Source organism: Pararge aegeria, chromosome 24 (genome assembly GCF_905163445.1).
Source record: "Pararge aegeria chromosome 24, ilParAegt1.1, whole genome shotgun sequence".
Lineage (NCBI taxonomy): Eukaryota > Metazoa > Arthropoda > Insecta > Lepidoptera > Nymphalidae > Pararge > Pararge aegeria.
Genome location: NC_053203.1, coordinates 1,150,791 through 1,175,784, shown reverse-complemented (window position 1 = coordinate 1,175,784; position 24,994 = coordinate 1,150,791). Strand labels below are relative to the sequence as shown.

The 24,994-nt window shown below is 36.5% G+C and overlaps 1 protein-coding gene across 2 annotated transcripts in view; it reads right to left on the bottom strand.

Annotated features, from left to right (window-relative positions):
* Positions 1-246: 246 nt before the first annotated feature.
* LOC120634594 overlaps positions 247-24,994 on the bottom strand; it is a 93,360-nt gene continuing 68,612 nt past the window's right edge. The window contains exons 2-6 of one of the 2 annotated variants that reach the window (XM_039905321.1): positions 23,288-23,492; positions 22,532-22,679; positions 18,057-18,106; positions 17,113-17,162; positions 247-465 (exon numbers count right to left, since the gene is read on the bottom strand). In XM_039905321.1, the coding sequence (XP_039761255.1) occupies positions 18,096-18,106; positions 22,532-22,679; positions 23,288-23,428 (300 nt within the window). In that variant the 5' untranslated portion in view covers positions 23,429-23,492 and the 3' untranslated portion in view covers positions 247-465; positions 17,113-17,162; positions 18,057-18,095. Of the gene's footprint in view, positions 466-17,112; positions 17,163-18,056; positions 18,107-21,879; positions 22,680-23,287; positions 23,493-24,994 lie in introns of those variants that run through there. The other variant, XM_039905320.1, reaches the window with a different exon arrangement.

Here is a 24,994-nt window from a genome sequence, read left to right as displayed (position 1 = left end):
CTTGCTGGGATTCGAATTGTGAATAGTTGGATTATGGATTTTAATAAAATAGAATTACCACCAATATAAACACTATGAATATGTTAGTATTAAAGTCATTTAGGAGGTAGTGTTTGAATTCTCTTTGATTTCATTTAAGGTTAATAAACGATACTCTAATTCAGAACACACAACATAATAAAAATTAGAAATTACTTTATTAAAATTCTTATAATAATTCTTATTATTATTCTTTACACAGTAAAATATAACTTAAAATGGTCAGTTTTCCTATCAAAAGTTACGTCGAACATTACTTGTCAAGACTTATGGATAACTTTTAAGCAAATAATAGCTTTTAAACATATTAATAGCAATAGGAGATTTGATATACTATTAACTAAGTTCTTTTTGCTCTTCTCTTCTTTTCATCTTCTTTGCCGGGATAGCAAGCGTAGCTGGAAGTGCTGCATTTTTTCACCATCCCTGGAAATAATAAAATAATGTGATTAAACTAAGCCTGTGATGTCACTGAACTCCTCCTAAACGCTGGACCGATTTGAATGAATTTCTTGGTATGCGTTTGGGTGGCACCCTGGATGGTTTAGATTCACAAATCAACCCGACAGATGGCGCTGGGGTCCACTTGTACTTTATATAACTTTAAATTCAAATTCAAATTCAAAATTCATTTATTTCAAGTAGGCCTAATATAGGCACTTTTGAAACGTCAAGTCTGTCAGTTTGTATTGACTCTACCACCGGTTCGGAAGGTAGATTCTAACGAGAAGAAGCCGGCAAGAAACTCAGCAGTTGCTCTTTTCCAACATCAACAATTTACATTTTACATTATAACATTCATTTTTCTATCTTGTGAGAGCTGAAAGCGGAGCCGGATGCTTCCAAGCAACCTTGTCATTAAGAAATTCATCAATTGTATAGTAACCTCGCTGTAATAAATGTGTTTTAACAAATTCCTTACTTATGCATTGGCAGGTCCAAAATCACCATGTGATTCATATTATAAAAGCTTTGACTTGACGACCTTCCTGGCGCAGCGTTGGGCAGCTGTGGTTTTAAGTTAAGGATTACCTGTATGATAAAAAAGCTTGGTAATGAATTGCTCTAACATGGTGATAACAAAAAAAACCTGGCTAAGTTTGTTGTGGGCTGTTCTTAGACCAGGGCGCGTTAGGAACCCTCCTTTACTTTTATGCTTTAGTTTTAATTTAACGAATGCATTTATCACCATCACTAACATTAGTGTTAACATGTTAAATCTATAAATATAAGTGCCCGTTATAAGGTCTACATAATAAAATATTAGAATTTTGAATTTAAATATTGAATTTGAATTTTGAATTTGAATTTTGAATTTTAAATTTGAATTTTGAATAAGTAGGAGGAGGCTTTTAGGTATTTAAAATTTCTTTATTTTGTCTGTTCCACTCTGATAGAAGGCTTTAGCAGTCGGTTGTAATCGCCCAACCGATTGAGACGTGCGGCTAAGCGTTTTATTCTTCCGGTATGATGTCCTGTCAAAACCAATAAGGTGTTTGGGTTTAAAATAACTCCATTACTGAATTAAAGCAAACAAACGAACAAACTAACAAATAAACAATTAGATACACTTTCGCATTTATAATATTAGTACGGTTTAAGACGCAAAGATAAGAAACTAACTTTTTACTTCCGCATACTATGAAGTCTCACATTATACTCGAACTACCCACATTTGTACAATAGGTATATAGCTAAATAATAATAGTTATAAAAAGTTATGTTTTAACATAAATTAATGTATCATACTGAATTAATAAAACATATTGAAGTTTTCTTTGTTTAAATGTTTTTAATATCAAATATAACTCTTGAACATAGGGACTTATATATATATCGATGCCCTTATATTTGAGTGTAATACAAAGAAATCTAGACGAAAGATAAACAGATACAAAATAAATCAACCCAAAAAAATACAGTCAACAAAACATATTCAATTACTTCGAATTTTTTCGCAACTCCGAACAAACGTTGGAAAATCGTTTCTGTATAAATCAATGTTAAAAGGTAGCGTCAACAAAACAAATCTATGCTTTATTTTTTTTATATTCTCTCACGATGTATACGAATACAGTTTATAAGCTTATTGTTAGAGGTTTTTTGTCTCTGTTTGTCCGTCTGTCTTAGCAGTTTTTGAGTAATATGTAAATATCATCTTTCTTTATTTTCATAATTTTAAATAGCTCGGAAAAGCTTTCTTTGTAATTCAAATCCACAAAACTCCATTTACATTCGCTAGAGCAGGAAAGTTATGCGTGTCATTGCAATTCCAGCCGTATTTCCTATGAGATAAAATACTTATCACCTCTCTAAATAATGTCAGCGGGGAGGTAAAATTATTTAATATTTTTTTTTAAAGTGCAGTTAAAACAAATAGTAAAATGTTTGTTTTTTTTATAACCAGTTTTTTTTCGGTATTATATACCGCATTCATCTTAATCTGTTCAGAAAAAAAGAATCCATGTTGTAATAAATAAACTCACACAGATACAATATGAACTCACTCCATGTCATTGCACTCCTTTTTGGGCAGGTGTGTAAGGAAATTAAATCTTTGATGAAAACCAAATCATTGATGAAAGATTGTGTAAATAAAAACCGAAATAGTACTTCACAGGCTTTAGAAGTAAATTATGTACTGTTTCTGAGACTTATTTGTAAAACCGAATACCTAATAGTTTTTGAGTAAACACCTGCCATAATTACCGAAATAAACCAGATACAGCCCTAACATCACATGCAAAATTCTGTGACGCCTGTGACTTTATTAGGTATGCGTCGCGTAGCGTAGGTACTATGCGTGTTTCGGTCTTTTATCTTCAATAGGGTTGTCATAAGTAAACACTTAGAATGTTTGAATTCGTCTTTATCGAAGAATATGCTTCTTTTGATTTAATATTTCGTCAGGGACAGGGAAATATTATTTCGTAGTTCTGTTACACGTTGTATATTTCGCACAGTGTAAGCGTTCTATTTCGAAAAGATTTCCACACACCCACAAAGGTTTTAAAGATCTATCCAACATAGCTCACATAAAAAACTTTGCTTGCTAAACACATATTTTATCAAGCTTCTACCACTTTATTAGCGAGCTTGGTATACATATCCTGTGGCGTGCTGTTCCTATATGGCGTGTATGCATGCCCTGGTAAGTAACCCAGTGGTTACTTACCAGAGCATGCATACATCAGGAAAATTTAATAAAATAGAAAAAATCCCTTTCTCATACGAGTTATACATCAATTTTAGGGTAGGCAGTGCTTTTGCGCATATAAGAAGTGCACGCCACTGTGCATACCGATACCAAATTACAGCTTTCTAGTAATAAGAGTATTTGAGCAAAGCTGCGAACGGACAGATGCACAAACGATGTCAATCTATAAGAGTTCCTGTCGACAGTACATTCTAATAGTAAATAAATAATAAATATACCGCGACAATACACACATCGCCATCTTGCACCGAAGTAAGACTATGTACGAAGAAGACGAAGAATGGGTACTAAGTTGACTGATGAATAATTTTATGAATAATATTCATAATTACTTATAACATACAGATAAACACCCAGCACTGAAAAATATTCATGTTCATCGCAAGAATCATTTTTCCATTGTGGGAATCGAACCCACGGTTCTGGACTCAGGGTAGCTGCCCACTGCGCCAATCGGCCGTCGCAGTACACAATAAAAAGTTAACCCTAAAAACCTAATATCTAAAGTTAGTGTTATTTATTGTATGCCTAAACATAAAAGTACAGTCAACACAGACCCACAGTCAACACAGACTTTATAGCGCATTCGACATTCCCCTTTTCTCTTGGTGATATTTACTGCCGCTAAAATCCGGGAGCATCTTCTCCGGGGTGGGTATTTACAGTTACCAATTTACGATTTTGTCGGTCGCATTCGTTGTATGCAGTGCAGTGTTTTTTTGGTTTCCGTTATAAATTTGTTTTTCTATTTTGCTGTCGGTACCTTTATGTTTTCTCACTACTTGAAATCCTGTACTTCATAAGGGTTCTATTATCCTTACTAATAATATTAATGCCTAATGGTTTGTCTGTGAGTTTGTTCATTTAACTTGAAACATTTGTGTTTATAATTTACTAGCGTACCCAGCCCGCTTCGCCGGGCTAGATTTTGCTTTATTTTATTATTAAACAATAAACTTACATCATTAAATTTTTAATTTAAGTCTCATAATATATTAAATCATTTATTTCTCTCCGTATTCATTCTCTTCTATTCGCTTCTCGAGATTCTTCTCGAGCGGGTGAAGATCATTATCTACACCCATGTACACCCAACAAAAGAATATCGTCATAGTAAATAAAAGCTGTATTTGACAGTTTGACAGTTCAAAAATAGGAGTGCTCCGATCGTCACCAAACTTCACAGGATTACTCGCCAAGTCAATCCAAACATTCCCTGAAAGTTTCATTGAAATCGGTCCAGCCGTTTTGGAGCCTATACGGAACATACCCACACACTTTCTCTTTTATATATTATATCGAAGATAGATTAGCTGTTATCCGCGTTTATTAGGGTCTTTTTGCAAATCTCGTGCGAACTATTTATTATTTTGGGATATAAAGTAGCATATGTTGCTCTCCGTGCTTTCGACTAACTCTATGCTTACTCTCTATGCCAAAAATGAAGTTGATTGGCTGCTTAGTTAGGGAAGTGGAAAAGGGGAACGTGGAAGAAACAAGCCCGACTGTGAGTTACTATAAACTTTTTAATAGTACAACATGAGTGTTTTATCCCCCCTACTTCGTTATGGGCATTTTCATATGCAATAAAATGTTGGTAGCGTTTTTTGTTGCAAAATAGTTTGTAATGAGAGTCGGTTTTGATGCCACTTCGATGACCGGTGGGGTAAGGGTGTGCGGAATTCCGTATACACAATGAAAATTAAGCTTATGGCATGTCGGTACCATGTCCGGAAACGTGCCGCCCTGTTTCCATGAACCTGTCCACCAATCTGCACTGGGCCAGCGTGACGGACTACGGCCTTAACCCCTTCTCATTGTGGGGGGAGGCTTTGTTGTAGACTAGTAATGGGTTTATGTGATGATGATGAAATACTTATAATATACAGATAAACACCCAGACATTTTCCAACTTCGGGAATCGTACCCACGGCCTTGGACTTACAAACCAGACACGCTGCCCACTGCGCCAGCCGGCAGTCAAAATAAAGTTAGTAAAGGCTATCCCCCTACACTTAAAACTATACGTTAACGTAATCCATCCCCTGATTTATGCGTTTAATCCGGGCCCGAGCGGTCGTTATGTGTCCACATTAATGCTCGCAACCCCGCCAGTAATAATGCATTGTGCAGTTTTAAAATCGCCTCCCGGAAAATTTTACTTTAAAATTTTATTGTCTGCGAGCGGCATAACATTGATATACGACTGCGTGCGTGGGAGGGGGGTATCCTTGGGAAAACCCAATTATAATAAAATAAAAAAAAACTCGTATTTGGGTATGCTTATGTAAAGGTAGTGATGATAGCTCAATGGCTAGGACTTCGGCGGGCCGGGCTCGATACCAAATAACCAAACCAAATAAAAAATATAAAAAAAATACCAAAATTTTCTAGTTAAGTTACAATATCACTTGCTTCAAGGGTGAAGGAAAACGTCCTGAGGGAACCTGAATGCTCTCAAAGGCATGTGAAATCCACCAATCCGCACACGACCAGCGTGACTACGGCCTAAACCAAAATTAAGAATCCAAAATTCATTTCTTTCAAGAGTATAAGCACTTTTGAAACGTCAAGTCAGTATTTTTGTGGAAGGCAGATTCCACCGAGCAAAGCTGGCTAGACACTCCAGACTCAACCCTTCCGTTTGTGCGTGGAGACCCGTGCCCTGCAGAGGCCCAGGGTTGATGTGATGATGAAAATTACCATAGAGTAGAAAATTTTATGAATATCAAACCAGTCTGCTCACGCATGCTCTCGCATCAGTCGCTCTCTCCGTGAATTGTAGTCAGAGAAGGCTCGAACCTGTGCGACAATTTATCCTTTCCGTCTAAACTTGCGATAATAGGCTGATGTTAATTATTATGACTAGTATTCGGGAGGGTTTGCCCATCATCACCACCACTGGCGTGCACTGGGTTTTTTACCAAGGTATGCATACATCAGGAAAATTGCATAAAATGCCAAAAATCCTCCTACTTTACGAGCTTTATATCAATTTAGGGTAGGCAGTGCTTTTGCGCATGTATGAAGTGCACGCCACTGATCACCACGCTGGGCGGTCGGGTTGATGATTGCAGTAAATGCTATTAGTACCACAGAGGACGCTGCTACGAGTTCTTCGTTATATCCCGTAACTCAACGGTACACTCGGGAAGAGCAGAGGTGACAACTGTAATCCGATTAGCCGTCACAACTCGGCAACTACGACAGCATATAAAATTAAAATCACTTATAATAAATAAATAAATAAATATACTACGACAATACACACATCGCCATCTAGTCCCCAAAGTAAGCGTAGCTTGTGTTATGGGTACTAAGATAACTGATGAATAATTTTATGAATAATATACATAAATACTTATAATATACTAGCTGTTGCCCGCGACTTCGTCTGCGTTTGATTTTGTTTTTAAAGCATTCAGTATCGCTAAGCCTTAAATTAGTATAGTAGTATTATATATATATAACATGTGACTGTCAATTAATTATAGAAAAATAATTTGCAATAAAATAAAATTGCGACTATAATTAAAAATCAAAACCATCCTATCTCTTAAGTTGGAACAGACTGCTCACGGTGTGCCAATATAATTTAAAATCGGTTAAGTAGTTTAAGAGTCCATCGCGGACAAACATCGTGACAAGAGATTTATATATATTACTAGCTGTTGCCCGCGACTTCGTCTGCGTTTGATTTTGTTTTTAAAGTATTCAGTATCGCTAAGCCTTAAATGAGTATAGTTGTATATACATATAACATGTGACTGTCAATTAATTATAGACAAATAATTTGCAATAAAATAAAATTGTGACTTTACTTAAAGATCTAAGCTATCCTATCTCTTAAGTTGGACCAGACTGCTTACGGTGTGCCAATTTAATTTAAAATCGGTTCAGTAGTTTAGGAGTCCATCGCGGACAAACATCGTGACAGGAGATTTATATATATTAAGATAAGATAGATAAACACCCGGACACTGAGAAACATTCATGTTCATCACACTATTGTCCAGTTGTGGGAATCGAACCCACGACCTTGGACTCAGAAAGCAGGGTCACTGCGCCAATCGGCCGTCTATTCGTCCGTTATCTAAGTGGAGTGAAACTGAAGCGCTTACCGCTAATACGTACCTATTTTAAGTAGTAGCATTATAGCTTTTGGTGACAGAGCCCGTCCGGGGAAGTACTACCTTATTTCTGCCGTTAAGCAGCATTGTTGCAATGCTGTGTTCCGGTCTGAAGGGGTGCCGCTGTAGTTACACGCACATGAGCCTTCACATCTACACCAGCTCTTCTCCATTCGCTTCTAAATCAGCTTGATGGACCCAGGGCAGTACTTTGCAGGATGTGGTCCTATCTTGTCCTGTGACGTGTTGCTCTGTTTATGAGCAATGGTTTTCAATTTTTTTTAATAAATAAATATACTACAATACACACATCACCGTCTAGCACCAAAGTAAGCGTAGTTTGTGTTATGGTTACTAAGATGACTGATGAATAATATACATAAATACTTAGAATATATACATATAAACTTATAGACACCCGGACACTGCAAAACATTCATGCTTATCACACAAACATTTTCAAGAAGTGGGAATCGAACCCACGGCCTTGGGCTCAGAAAGCATGGTCGCTGCAAACTGCGCCAATCGCCCGTCAAATTACCATTTACGGCAATTTACCATCACGCTGCTTATTCCATAAATTATTAACTATAAAAAAAGGAAGAAAAACAAATCATATTATTTGGGCATTTTTCCGGTCTGTCTAAACTGACATTTAAATACTGTGGTATAAACAGTAGAACCTTTTGTGACAGAGCTTGATCGGGGAAGTACTAATACCATGATTCAGCTTCCACGCAGTTTTACTGTGTTCCGATCTAAAGGGAATGGTTTCCGGTGTAATTACAGATGCATGAGGTTTTTAAACATATTTCAACGGGTACATATCACGATAATACTTCGGGATGTGTCGATATTTCGACCCAGTTGCATGATTCGTGGTCACGAAAGCGGGTAGTCAGATTCTGCCGGTGACATCCAACTTTACATCTCGTACGTCCACAGTTTCGTTGTACCACGATCCATGCAACTGGATCGAAATAACAACAAATCCCAAAATATTATCGTGGCTGGTACTTGTTGCACTATATTTAAGAAACGCATGAGGTTTTATACCTACATCTCAGGTTGTTGGACACTGGACATCAGTTAGTAGGACGCACACCTTCATGTCCTGCGTAGCTTTACTCTTTTTTTATAAATGGATAAATTTACTACGACAATACACACATCGCCATCTAGCCCCAAAGTAAGCGTAGCTTGTGTTATGGGTACTAAGATAACTGATGCACATTTTTATGAATAAACACAAAAAGACTCATCTGTGCGTCTGGGTGTTTATCTGTATATTACAGACCCCAAAAACACACTAAAAACATTCATGGTCATCATTCACAACCGTTTTACAGTTGTGGGAATCGAACCCACAGCCTTGGACTCAGAAAGCAGGGTCGCTGCCCACTGCGCCGATCAACAATCGTAGCGAGTCGTAGCTTAGTCGTAAAGCACTCAGCCGTTTGCCAGATAGTTATCGCAGGTTCAGATCCTATAGGTTCCAAAATTTTTACATGCCTTTTAAAAATTTATGAACTACATCTCAAGTTCATTGAACCCAGTCATTAGTCAGGCTATAAACAGTAAATTCCTCGGCTCAGCACATTGTCGTACGGAAGAACATTTCGCGAGTGGATTTTAAATTCAAGAAGATACGTCTTGGCGTTTCGCGAGGATTAATGTAGAAAAAAATGTCACAGTTTATGAGATATTGTAATAAACACGCAGCTCATTGCCAAGTAGGATATATACACCTAGCGACCTCTTTGGTGCAGCGATTTTCTTTGGAGAGGTTTTTTTATCAGTTGGGTTTTGGGATACACGACAAAGACACTGTCTGACAATTCAGTTTTTTAATTTATGTATATATGTTGTTTAGTTTTTTTAATTTACAGCCGATTGGCGCAGTGGGCAGCGAAATATTCCAAAACTGGAGAACCTTTGTGTGATGAACATGAATGTGTTTTAGTCTCTGGGTATCTGTATATTATAAACATTATCTATACTTATAATAAAACTGTAACTGGAAAATTTCTGTACATTTAATATATTTAGAAAATTTTGAACGGGGGTAGCTTTATAATCGATACTGAGTCCAAAGCAGATTTTTATCTAATTTTTGTCCGTCTGTCTGGTGCTGTCTGTCTGTCTGTCTGTAACTAACTACTGAACGGATTCAAATAAAATTTGGTATAGCTGATATTCCGGGTCAACATATAAACTACTTTTTATCTCGATAAACAATAAGCTTCTCCCGGGAAATGAGATGAAAATTTTTATCAATTTTACTTCATATCTCCGTTAAATTTGAACCTTTTAATAATTCTTTTTTTATCTGAAAGTGTATACTATCAAGCATGTATTGTTTTATTTTAATGAAGATCGGATAAATATTGTCGGAGATAAAGGACATAACTATTCACAGATAACAGCGAGTCGCAAAGCATATGGGACAGCGATCGAATGCATGCGTACCATCCTACTTATATTATAAATGCGAAAGTTTGTGAGTAAGGCTGTATGGATGGATGGATGGATGTATGGATGGATGGATGTATGTATGAATGGATTGACATGTTAAAAGTAATCATTATTACCTACAAAAGTCTGGGAGGCTAAATGCCCAGTTGTTAGGACACAATAACCGCTTTTTGTTATAATTTGTCAATCAAAACACGGGTACAATCTTAAGATGGTGACGTTCCTATCAGAACCAAATAAATAATAATTTCTCTTTAAATTATTTAAATTGGACCTATCGTTTAGACGTTACTATGGGTATAGATATTTTATTATAGATTTGATGTAGACGAAGTTGCGCGGGTCAGCTAGTCTGTATTATATTCATAAAAAAATATTAATCAGATTTTCTTTAGTACCCATAACAGAAGCTACGCTTACTTTGGGGCTAGACGGTGATGTGTGTATTGTCGTAGTATATTTATTATTATATATTTTTTTCTACAGTTACTTCTACATCTTTTTTCTTTTAAATATATAATGGCGTGCGTAATATCTAATGTAATTATTTGTTCTTTTTTTAAATAAGATTTCTAACTTTTTAATTATAAAAATAATGCAACGGGCGATGCGGTTATTTGGTCAGTTGCATTTTTGCCAATAAGGCCGAGTTTGCGGCCATTTTCTGTATTGTCAAATTATAAAGTTGTAATTACTTAGATAAGAACTTGTATTAACACTAGAGTATGGAAATAAAGAACATGTTTGCGGTGTAATTTTTTTTTAAATTGTTATTCCTCTACAGGTTAGCTCTTGACTGCAATCGCACCTGGTGGTGAGTGATGATGCAGTCTAAGATGTTAGCGGGATAACCTGTTAGGGAGTATGGTAGTCATACCCCTTATCGGTTTCTACGGGACATCGCACCAGAAAACTAAATCGCTTAGTGGAACGTCTTTATCGGTAACCAGCCACGGCCGAAACCTCCAGACCAGACTAGATAAATTTCAGAAAGTATAGATTCCCAGGAAACGAACCCGAGACCTCCCACTTTTTTTTTTATTAACTATAGGCCAGCGCTTGACGACAATCATGCCCGTTAGAAAGCAATGATGAGGTCTAGGTTGGAGCACGCTTGCCTAGAAGAAGCCTATTCACTCTAGCCTTGAAGGTACCCAAATTATATGTGGCAGGAAACACAATAGTGCTTATAACCACAAAGATCACGCCACTACGCCACTACGCCGATTTTATTTGCTTATCATTCTCTCAAGCTTAGGAGGAAAATTAGGGACAGACACTTCGGAATTTTATAAAGATCTAGAAAAAACCTAGTCAGTAGTGGACCGGGCCGATTGAGCCTGGAAGCCGGCCAAGCGACGTTGCATCGCCAACTTAAATTACTGTTTAACTGTACACATACATTCAGAATGATCATCTCTGTGAAGCCAAGTGCGGGCGAGGCAAGGGCTGAGACCTCCAACAGAACGTAGTTTGGTTACTTTAACTTTATCCGTGGTAAGTTATTCCCGTCCTATATTTAGGAGTCGTCTGAAGGACTACTACCTCTCTTTGAGTGATGGCATTCGAAGTTGTTGCTTTATTATTGTTTATAAATTATGTATTAAAATCTACTTTTATATATTTTGTATGTTACATATTTATTTATTAAGTAGATTTATTTCAATTATCTATGTTTTTTGTATCTATACATTTTGGTATTTATGTATGTATTGTCTATTGTCTGTCGGTCTCTTGGCACTATCCCGTTCTTTTGCTGTAAGTCCTATCTACAAAGGTTGCCTGTAAGATTTTGCTTGCAGCAATAAGGCCGCCTTTACATGTCTACATTGTTTACTGTGTACTCCTGACTTTTTCTTGCCCTGTATGTTATACGTGCAATAAAGTGTTTCTTCTTCTTGTTCTTCTTACTTTGGTTAGGACGTGAAGGGACATGAAGACGGAATGTTTTTTTTTAATCCTGCGAAAACTTCATAGAATACCGCAAAGAACGCATGCATCTATCCAATATTTAAAATAAAAGATATCCATACTAATATAAGTATGAAGTAGTAAAATTTTATCAATATCGGGCTGGTGTTTTTGTGTGAAAAAGACATATTTTCTGATTTATCGAACTAATATTTAGTTAGTATATATATTAACATAAAAGCGCTAAAGAAATACGTAACTGAAGTTCTTTTAGCCAAAAAGGTCGCCAACCTCTGATAGGAGAAGACACAAAAATATGAGGAAGTACTAGGTGTTGCCAACGTCTGGGTCGTCTGTTGGTTTTCATGGGATAAAAATAACCCTACGTTACTCTCCGAATATATCAAGAAAATACACGCATCGCCAAGCCCCGAAGTAAGCGTAGCTTGTGTTATGGGTACTAAGATAACTGATGAAAATTTATAAATAATATACATAAACATTAACATTCATTTTCATCGCACAACCAATTTCCAGTTGTGGGAATCGAACTCACAGCCTTAGTCTCAGATACGAGTACCAGGATCCCTGCCCACTACGCTGTCAAATAGCCAATAATTATGACGATTAGAACGTGAAGCCAAGTGCGGGCTTGGCAAGGGCTGAGACCTCTAACAGACCGTAGTTTGGTTACTTTAACTTACTTTGGTAAGGACGTGAAGGGAAGACGGAATGTCTTTTATAATCCTCCGTAACCGCTTCTAAAATAATGTTCATGGTACATCATGGAGTACCGCAATGTAACGCCTGCATCTATCTGATATGTAAAATAAAAGATATCTATGTAAAAGCAAATAGCTACATTTTTCTGTAAAATTTTATCAATATCGGGCTGGTGTTTTTGCGTGAAAAAGTAGTTAGTATATTTATTAACATAAAAGCACTACAGAAATACGTTAATGAATTTCTTTTAGCCAAAAAGGTTGCCAACCTCTGATGCTCTGAACCTCTGTGCCAATCCAGTGAGAACACTTTTTTTTAAAGGGATAAAATGTAACCTATGTTTCAATTAAGTTAATATCAGAAACTATCAGTTCTCTTTGAACTGTAATTTTTACGTGGGACATCCTGTTTATTGCCCGAGGAAAGGTGCTATCATAAAGTTAGTGTTTGTACAATATGTTACGTGAATATCCGAAATAGCATAGTGACAACAGGGTTGGCTCAATTTTTGCATATAGCATAAATTTTGACGGCCGACTGGCGCAGTGGGCATTGACGCTGCTTTCTGAGTCCTAGGCCGTGGGTTCGATTCCCACAACTGGAAAATGTTTGTGTGATAAACATGAGTGTTTATCTGTGTATTATTAGTATTTATGTGTATTATATTCATAAAAATATTCAACAGCTATCTTAGTTCCCATAACACAAGCTATGCTTACTTTGGGGCTAGATGGCGAGGTGTGTATTGTCGTAGTATATTTATTTATGTCTGAGCGAGCGGAGAATCGAGCTCGTGTGACAACGCCACCGTCACTACATTTTACCATCAAATTATTTAGCGTTTCTCCAGAATTCATCGTAAAGGTTAGTATGATTTTTTTATTCCACTACAAATAAGCCCCCAACTGCAATCTCACCTGGTAGTAAGTGATGATGCAGTCTAAGATGGAAGCGGGCTAACCTGTTAGGGACTATCGTAGCCATACCCCTAATCGGTTATAACGCGACATTGCACCGGAACAATAAATCGCTTAGCGGCATGTGTTTGTCGGCAGGGTGGTAACTAGCCACGGCCAAAGCCTCCCACCATACTAAAATATGTCCATTTTTAACTAGCAATTTGCCTTTTAATCAACTGGACAGAAAATACCTATTATAGCTACACTCGTTATTTATAAAAATAATCGGCCAGTAGGTAAATAGCTAAGTCAAGAAATTGTAAAGAAACTAGTATCTAGGAGTGACAACCCTAAACTGTCTATTTTTGGTTTGTTCCGAAGTTTTGCGATTTAATGTTTTTTCTAAAATAATAATATAGTTGGCATGGCCAGTGGGTTTTATTGCCGTTTTTTGTTTCGCATATAATGGTTTTATGTTGCAATTCTGGGGGGGGATGGGGGGAGTTGTGATAATAAAACGTTTATGTGCAGTTTCTGCCGACGCGAACGAGGATTTTCTTTATCAGTAACAAATATTAGTATCATAAAGTCACGATCGGAGCAGAATGAGGAATCTGAAATTTGTCTTAAAGTAGGTCCTACTTAGTCCTAAAAGGTCTTCAAATTCGTATTAAGTAAAAGGTGGTTAGCGATGTTCCCAAATAAATAAAATGGCGTTTGTGGGATCATTATTTGTTAAAATAACATTTCTGTTATTAAAAAAAGTAGTTACAGAGATATAAATACATACGAGTATCAAGAGAGTACAATTTGATGGCCTTATCGCTACATAGCGATTTCCAGGCAACCAATGATTTTATCCTTTTAAGACAGATGGTTATCAAAATTCAAAAAATTCAAAATTCAAAATTCATTTATTTCAAGTAGGCCTAATATAAGCACTTTTGAAACGTCAAGTCTGTCTGTTTGTAGTGATTCTACCACCGGTTCGGAAGGCAGATTCTACCGAGAAGAAGCCGGCAAGAAACTCAGCAGTTGCTCTTTTCCAACATCAACAATTTACATTTTGCATTTTAACATTCATTTTTCTATCTTGTGAGAGCTGAAAGCGGAGCCGGATGCTTCCAAGCAACCTTGTCATTAAAAAATTCATCAATTGTATAGTAACCTCGCTGTAATAAATGTGTTTTAACAAATTCTTTAAACTTGTGCATTGGCAGGTCCAAAATCACCTTAGGAATCATATTATAAAAGCGTATACTCAATCCCACAAATGATCCCTGTACCTTACGCAGACGATATCATCATCATAATATCAACCCATTACGGGCCCACTACAGGGCACGGGGTCTCCTAGCACATTGAGAAGGGGTTAAGACCGTTATGCACCACGCTGGATCGCCCAGCGCGCTTCGGACTTCACACACCTTTGAGAACATTATTTATAACGCTCCGGTACGCAGGTTTCCTCACGATATCTTCCTTCACCATTGAAGCAAGTGATATCTTATATCAAATTCAAATTCAAAATTTCTTCATTCATGTAGGCCTATCACAGGCACTTATGAAGCGTTCATACATATTTGTTTACATAATTGTAACGGGATGGTGATAACTTCGTTCGCCAATTTAAATCTAAAGTTACGAGGGTTCCAAACGCGCCCTGGTCTAAGAAGAGCCCACAACAAACTTAGCCGGGTAAATTTATTTTTTTGTTATCACCATCTTCCAGTAAATTTAAATTAAGCCATGAAGCTAGAGCAATTCACACCCAAGCTTTTTTATCGTTTAAATAATCCTTAATGTTATAATAGGATTTTTCTGTAAGCTTACGTTTTATATAAACTTTGAACTTATTGAGAGACAACTCAAAGATTTCATTTGGTAATTTGTTATAAAATAATATACAATTGCCCTTGAATGAATTTGCAATTTTGTGTAGCCTAGTAAACTGCACAACGAGTTTATTTTTGCTTCTAATATTAATATTGTTACAGTGCATTTTCTTTTTAAATTTTGATATATTTTTATGGACATAAATTAAATTTTCATATATGTATGTATGCACCGTCATTATTTTAACTTCTTTAAATTTATCCCTTAATGACTCTCTTGGGCCCATTTTATATATCGCACGAACAGCCCTTTTCTGCAGGACGAAAATAGAATCTATATCAGCAGCATTACCCCATAATAAAATGCCATAGGACATAATGCTGTGAAAATAACTAAAATAAACAAGCCTATCTTCAAACGAGCAATTCATGTATATATATAATTGGAATCTCGGAATCGGCTCCAACGTTTTTCATGAAATTTAGTATCCCCCGGGGGCGATAAATCTATCTAGCTAGGATTCATTTTTAGAAAATGACATTTTATTTTTGCTTTCCGGTAGTAACCGATTTAGTGCAGACGAAGTTGCACGGGTCAGCTAGTTTTAATTATGAAAATTAAACTTTATTTGCTATAAGGAAGAGGAGAATCTGTATGGTGTAATTTATAATATCTTCAATCCTTATACGCCACACCAAACAGATCTTCGGCAATAGGTACTTCTACGCACGTTTCGCCCCGAAACCGGAGCATCCTCAGTAGATCTTGACTTCACAATGAATTGTTAAATACTTAAAACGCACATAACTTCAAACTCGCCTGCTCGAAAGTGAAGTCGAAGTCCTACCCACTGGGCTATCACAGCTTCTAGATGGTTATACCGATAGTTAATGTTAACTTTGTATGTTTCTTTAATGGTAAAAACAAGTCCTTATGTCAATAACATTTTTATACAAAACTTGCGTTCATAAAATATAACTTTTCGCGAGTTATTTAACGGGTAACCACATACATTTTGATGCCATACATAACTAAACAATTTTATTAAAGTACACAATTTGCGTTACTGAAAAGTTGTATGTGTATAAATAAAGTTGTGCATGAATCGTCACTTAACTGAGTATTAAAACCGTCGCGTGAATGTGTTAAAACTAAAACTTATGTTTTAAATTTTCACAGTCCCATTTATTGCACCAGTTTCAAAAACTATTATTATTTATTCATTTTCATTTATCATTGTTCACACTGTTTCAATTCGAAATAAGAGTAAGCATACATATATATATATGAATTTAACTGTCTAATCCATACAGATTAATAATGTTAAGTTGTATGTATGTCTGTGGTATCGGAATATCATTATTATTATCAGCTTAACCCTTAACTTTATTCGTGGGGGTAAATGTAAACTCCTGGAAACATTTAGCAGTATTTTTTTACTACAATCACACCTGGTGATTCAGTCTAAAATAAATGGTAGCGGGCTGTTTTACCTGGCAGTTATGTTAGTTTAACATAACTGCCCTTAATACCCTTAATTTGGTTTTCAAGCGACATCGTACCAGAACACTAAATCGTTAAGCGACACGTTTTAGTCGGTAAGTAACTAGGCAAAGCCGATGCCTCCCACCAGACAAAGTTACCAGTATAATTTCCCTTATTTTCGGGACGTCAAGATATGTCATATAATACTGACATTTAGAGATAAGTAAGCCCAGCGATATGAATCTAATCGTCGTCTATGACTCTTTGAAGCCAAATAAAAATAAACTAGTGTAGGTTTGTGTCTAACTCATACATAGTAAAATCTTCCCTAAATTGGAAACTTTGGATTTCAACTTTGACTACTCCTAAACGATTATTTTTAACAATAGTAACTTACAATAATATTAATCCCTCGTATCTCCCAGGAGGTAAACTATTCCAAGGTACCTGAAAATATTTATTTATATTACTACAAAAAAAATGATCATTATCATCTCAATACTGGCTCATTATAGGTCTCCTCTTAAATTGAGAAGTATTTAGGCTGTTATTTACCACGCTGGCCGAGAGTGAATCGGTAGACCTCACATGCTTTTGAGAACATAATGGGGCAAGCAGGCATACAGATTTCCTCACGATTTTATACGTTCAACCTTAAAACAATCGATGTTTAATTGTTTAAATTAAAAACGCACACAGCTCCGAAAACTAAAAGTGCGTGATGGAGATCAAATTCCGTACTTTCGAAACGGAAACCGAGGCCTTTTCCACTATAAACGTTTTTTAACTACAGTAAAAACTACTAAATATTTAAATTTGTACTGATATGAATAAGCCTAAAATCTTTAACAGCTGGTAATCTTTTTGTTATCACTATCTTACTTATTTCGTTCGTATGAACGCGCTTAGTAACTTTTTTATTTGGATTCCAATTGTACTATATAACCATCCCTATAATTGATAGCTCAATTTTTAAGGGAAGTTTCATGTTTCGATCCCTGGGCGATGCGACGAAGTAGGTCGAAGGTCGAAGGCGAAGAAATCTCAAGCTGAAACGTTGGTTAATTATAATAAATCATAATTTTACTATGGATATTAAAGCAGTACCTAATTTAATTATCAAGTATTATAATTAAGGGTCTCTCCCAACGGGAGACGGGTAGAGCTGGGCAGACGGGTTGATGATCATAGTAAATGGTAGTAGCAGTACAGAGGAGCTGATGCCCATTCTTCGTTATACTCCCATAGTCGCCACATACGACACCCTCCCGTTGGGAGAGGCCTTTAGGCCGACAGGCGACTGTCATAGACTACTGATGAATAGAATAAAAGTATACTTACACAATCTCACCATCCAGTCTTGCACTACTAATTGATTACCTAGAAAAATACTAGACACAAAAGTTTAGAAAACATATCTCACAATTCCTTACATAGCCTTTAAATAAATGTAACAATTTAATGATGAGCCATTTCATAATTTATGAATTAAAATTCTAAAACTAAGCTAAATATAGATTTAGTAAACTAAACTGACAGCACTAAAAATACAAAACGGATCACGGTCAAAAAAATGGACCTATGGTACTGTCATGTTAGTTTTGGATTTGTGTAGTGCCTAAATTAACTTTTTAGACTAATCTCTAAACTTAAACTGAATTCTTGGTTAAACACTAAAATGCCCTATTAAACTGTGTGATTTTAAATAGGTACTATATTGAACCTATAAATAATTAAAATAAAACACAGTAAAATGCTTTATGCAGGGAACTTGGACAATTTAACAATACTACTTTTTTCAATTTAGTTTAGAGTTCAGAGATTTGTGTTCAGCTAAATAAAAAATGGTGAAGCAATAAGAAAATAGTAGAAGATTTAATTTTAGTTTGCTCTTTGTTAAGATGTGCTTATAATATATTAAAACACCTAAATGTGATACCCAATAAATTAACAGCCAATAATTTAAAGGGCACCAAAATAAGGTTAAAAGGTAAGCAAAGTAATAAATGTGAGATTTTTTTTAATTTCCCTTCAGTACCCCAGATAGTCTATCCAATATCACTGCTAAAATAAACAAACCCGCAGACCTTAATTAAAATAGCTTGGTGGATTTATGCTTTAAAACCTTCTCTGCTTTGAGAGAGGAACCTGGGTTCAGCAGACCCATACATCATCGATTTCTGCCACGGTCAATCTCCAGGGGAATTTCTACTACGCGGGAAATATAATTGAACACAAGCACGTGTGCTAACACAGGATATCTTTCTATTACCTCACTATCATCGCCTGTTAATACGGTAGCTCTGACACGACCGGAAAGAGATCAGACAGTTTTCCGTGCTCTCAGAGGCACGGGGGCGTATTACCGCCATTTTCCAATTCCGGGCTGGCACTAAGAATTTGTATATAAAAAAATCGAATACAATTCTTTTTTTTTGTTATAAATAAATATACACACATCGCCATCTAGCCCCAAAGTAAGCGTAGCTTGTGTTTTGGGTGCTGAGACGACTGATGATTTTTTTTTAATGAATTATATACATAAATACTTATAATATACATATAAACACCCAGACACTGAAAAACATTCATATTCATCACACAAACATTTTCCAGTTATGGGAATCGTATCCACGGACTCAGAGAGCAGGGTTGCTGCCCACTGCGGCAATCGGCTGTCATTGGCTACACGGTAATCGAACCTTATGAAAATTAAGTTTAATTTGCTATACTACGCGAAAAGCAGGAGAATCTGTATGGTGTAATTTATAATTTTTTGAATCCTTATACTCCACACCAAACAGATCTTCGGCAATGTACCCTCTGCGTACGTTTCGCTCTGAAACCGAAGCATCCTCAGGAGATGTTGACTTTACAATGAATAATTGTTAAGAACGTCAATTATTTATCAAACCAGTACCTTGTGATCTGCAGTCACCCGTACCCACCATTTAACCATCTGCCTCGTTAGTCTAGTGGTGATAATAGTCATATCGTTGCCATGTATAGTCTACATGGCAACGATCATAGACAATGACTTGACAAAAAGAATTTTACTGAACTCGAACCATACATACATGTTCTTAGTTTATTTTCATATGATTAGGCAGATCATATGCCAAAAGAACTAGACGTCCCGCCAATAAGGTCGATGTGCCCGGTGAATACGTTTGACTGATATATTTCATCACCCAATTTGGGTTATGAAAAAGGAGATTTTTCAGGATAATTTTTCATTAATCTCTATCTATTTTTGTTGCACATACATAGCGTCTCGTGTAGGAGACTGAAGGTACATATATACTGAAGATTTTGTATTGTGTGTTCAAATAATAATTCGCTTATTAACAGGCTTTGTTTCATAATCCAAACTGACATTTCAATATTATTTATTGTCAAGTAAAACAATTACTGGCAAACATTCCATAATGGATGATGCCCATGTTTATTACTTTCGGTTTGACAGATAAGAAGTCGTAAACAATAAACACTCCAATCATTTCTTGCTCGTTTATATCATAATGAAATAAGATTACATACATTGTAATACCATTATCATACAATTTATCTCTATATAAATTTTTTAGAAGAAAACGGTTTAGAAGATTTTAAGCATTCGGCGACAAAACATATGTTGGATAGTAAAAAAGTAATAGACTATATTTTATTTGGTATTTATATTTTAATGAATAGATCAAAAACAATGTCACCATCATGTCAACCCAGGTCCGGGCCCACTAGCTCCTTGTCAGAATGGGAAGGGTTAAGGCCATAAATAGTCCACAACACTGGACAAGTGAGGAGTGGTAGGCTTTACACCACGTCGAAAACATAATGGAGAACTCTCAGACATGCAGGTTAGGTTAGGTTATTACCTTCACCACTAAAGTGAGTAATATTCGAATTGAAAGTGGAAGATTCGCGAAGCGGGAACCGATACGCTCGTACTTCCGAAAATAAAAACAATATTTTTTGGCAGTTACCTAGTACACACTGGTTACAATAGTATAATACAACGTTGTTATAAGTTGTCTAAAAAGATACCTGGCATCCATATCTTCCATGACTCACCCACAGCTTTTAGAAAAAAACTCACCGAACACTTATCGGTGAGTTAAATTTTGTGTCAAATTAAGTTTACATGATGCTTTGTCGATCCTGTGTGCACTTGTCATTGACGTGCATATATATCCATGTGTTTGTGCGTGTGCTTTGTTTAAAAAAGTGTAATATGCATGTTGTTAATGCTTTTAATAAATAAATAAAATAGTGGGTGCCTCAACCACGAAAAGCCAAAGGCTGAATTCAAGCGACAGGAGAGGACGGCGGCACCGAAAGGTTAGTTTAACATATTAGCTACATTTTGGTGGCGATAATTTGCCTGAAATTTAAAGCTATCGAATACAGACTTCTAATTTATAGTTACTTTACTTCTATAGGTATAGTTTACAAACGAATTTTGTAAACTATATCTATACGAAACAAAAAACAGTGTTGCTAAACAAAAATTTAACTATGTATTAGTTTAGTGCTTCTTTTTATTTTTGGTGCTTCTGTCGAGACTTATAAATCTAAAACTAAATCTTCTACGATATTCTTACTTACTATTTTTACGAAAATGTTAATTTATGTTTAGACTTAATTACTGTAAAACTTTTGACCAAGTATTATATAATTTAAAAAAAATGCTTTAGGTACTTGGAAATCGGTAATAATATACCGGTCAAATAGATAAACCGTTTCTAATTCGATTTCGCTCAGTTTGCTTTCTTTAACGCAAATCGAGCTTTTCCAGGGATCGAGATTGCTTCAACGTTATGAATCGTTTCAGTACTTTAGATATCGTCCAGACACAATGTTTAACCGGTTAAACATAGTGTTTTAATAGCCAAGATTTACCAGTAAATTAAACTCAATTCCGAGCCTTGTTTTAAGATAGGTACACTCCAGATCATTTTGTCAAGCAAATAGTGACACGCGACTGACACCTTTAGCCACTGCGTCTCAACTTCCATGAGTGTCACGTCAACAAACGAATGAAATTTGAATTTTACATTGGAGAAAAAATTAAGGCTTCTCTTCTGTAAACTTTGCCTTCCGAACTGGGGGTAGAGTCACTACAAACAGTTATAATTATAATAATTTATATTTATTGTCACTATAAAATTTTATTATTAAAGATACTTTTCTTTCTTTCTTTCTTAATTAGGTAGGCTTAGCATTTCAAAGTGCTTATCGTTATCTTAATTATAAAACTTAACTTGGTACTAAGTCCCAGGTATGAAACTTTGTACACATGGATCGTGGTAAATTTTTATTAAAAAATTATGTGATAGGCTTATCTAGAAGGGCTCATCTTCCGCGCAAAGTATCAACCTGTTAAGTACATAATTGCAGCCTGCACTCTTGGCATCATTCCATTTGAGCATTGCTTGTGTAATTAGTTAAGTTATATTTAAAGTGAGTTAAAAGTTTGGGAGGCTTTTGGGGAAATTAATCGAATGGTAAAACCATTCGATTAATTTCCCAGCTTTAAATGCAGATGTTATTCTTTACTTAATGTTTTATCTCTGTGTTGTGACTATAAATCCGACTCGAAATGCAGATCTCATTCCGAAATATCTATCAAGAAACTTAGCAAATAGTATTATAGTAAGAAATTACCTTTTACTTCATCGAAAGTAAAATAATAGGCTTTAAATATGTCTTTGTCGTATGTGGGTGACGCTTGACGCCACGATCGGGAGTGTGCGATAGCGTCAGTGACGCGACATCACTGACGCTGTCGTGCCTGCCACCGTTTGTGTGTCGGGTACCTCTGTGTGCTATCGCTATGATTTCTCTCATGCTTTGCTCTGTGTCCGGGCGGCGCTCGGGCCGGGGGTCGGCCGCTCGCGCCAGGATCTGACGCACGACGTCACGAGGCGGCGCCCCGAGCGGCGTCGGCCGCGACGTGAGCCCCAGCTGTGGACAACACACACATACTCAATATTCAGTTAAAGATATAACTCACTACTGTTCCAAACTCTAAGTACCACTCCGGAGTTAGGAAATAATAAAAAAATTATAGCGAATTGCACACGTCACAATATGCTGATATAGAATCCCCAGGGTGATAACATATTTCACATCAGTCTTGCGGAAGGCGTTCATCTCGCCCCCGACTTTTGTTATAGTGTAAATTGTTCTACTAATCAAGTCTCCATTTTTTTATTCTTTTTATGCCACTACAAGTACACAGGGATTATAAATTTCCCAATTGCCCCTATCCAAAATCAAACCTGGGGCCTCCTTCTTAAATTTACAGTACTCACCGTTGCGCCAGGGAGGTCTTCATTTGATAACCTTATTGTGGGAGTTATGAAAAAATATGCAATCCATTATTAGCGACATTCACCTTTCAAACAAAAAATACGTTCGGAAAATACAATGCCAAAGATAGACACACAAACAGACACGTCAAAGTTTAGCACATTTTGTTTATGCGTCAGGGGTTAAAAAGTGACGTTTGACAGCAAAGATCGCGAGATATGTGTTCACCCTGCGGCTCGTACCGCGATGTTAAGGCTCACCTTGGCTAGTATTTGTGTCTTGATGTGCTCGAGGCGCGCCGGCTCGAGCGGCTCGGCGCGGGACCTGTGCGAGGCGGCGGCGGCGCGCGGCCGGCTCGGCGCGAGCGCGAGCGCCGCACACAGCAGGAGCCAGGCGCGCATGGGCGCCTAGCCGCGGCCGCTCAGCCCGCGCCATCGGCACCGCGCCCGAGACACATAGCCGCGCCTGCAACGCCGGGGGTGAGTACTGCGCCGTACCTGGCTCAGGCGCTTAGCCGCGCAACCACTGGCAATAGTGGACTTGCGGCGCCTGAGCCTAATGCGCTTAGAAACAGCAACGCCGGGAGTTAGTTGCGCGTCGTGTCGAGCCACAGGCGCTTAGCCGCGCAAACACTGGCAATAGTGGACTTGGATTGACAGAACATTTGTTAATGAAATGTGTGCCGTCACGGGACGCCTGGCAGATGTGAAACATCGAAATTGTTTTCTGTAAGTTATTGCAGATACTGCATAATGAAAAGATAAAGCATTACAAATTTGTTCCACAAATTAAAAGAAAATACAACCAAATGGATAACCACTCCTTTTTGTAAGTCGATTAATAATGACTATTTTATTGCAAAATTAATATTCATTTTTACTGTTACATACGAAATACAAAAATTCTATCATATAGCGACGCGTCGCCACGCCAAAAATCTGGTTTACCCTTCGCCTAGATGATTCAGATGTTTCACATCAAAATATGATTTGCGACTAAGACAAGTGAAATAAATCTATTTTAAGTTGACGCTACAGAGTTTAATACTCGAAAACTACTGCTCTATTGCAAGCGAGAAAATCTTGTATTAAGGCTACAGTACGGTAATGGTGAATGATGACGATACTCTAAAATTTTCGCAGAGCATAGCATGTTCAAATCTCGTTCGAGAAAATCGCGAGCAATCCACAATAATTTTTAATCCGCAGTTACGTTATTGGTCGAAGTTACTCTTATTTATAATCCAAGAATTTTATAATACTTTTGCCTACACTTAGATAAAATATGAATTTTATAAATTTTTAAAATGCATATTAAAATTTCGGAACCGGCAGGAATTGAACCTGCCACTTTCTGACAATCGCGGCCTGAGCGATTTACAACTAAGCTGTGGCTCTCATTAAACCAGTTACAAAATTAATATATACCCTATTCATCGGTCCATAGCGACTGTAACGCCATCTAGTAGGAAACATTGCAGTTTCGATCTACTATTCAAAGGTCCATATTACTACAATGCTTGGAAGCAAGAGATGACACATTGCTTTTTTTTACTGTGTTACCTACACTTGGAGGAAATATAAATTATTATATGCATTTTAAAAATTCATAAATTTTATTTATAATTCATATAGGAATTATTTAATTATTCATACCAATAAAAAAATTAAACATTACAGCTTGTATAGTAATAAAGTATATGCTTATATAACGGTACACTTTCATCTCTCTCGCGGTAAGAATAATAATTGTAAAAATGCTCGGTAGAATTTGCCTTCCGAACTGATGGTAGAGTCACTACAAACAAACCGTCTTTACTTTTTAAAAGTGCTTATAAAGCTTTCTTGAATAAATGAATTTTTGATTTTGAATTATTTTTGAATTTCAAAATAATTTTATACTAAAAAACTTCGTCTGTCTGACTGTTTCTTCTGATTTCCTCATGAATTTTAAAGAAAGTTAGAGGA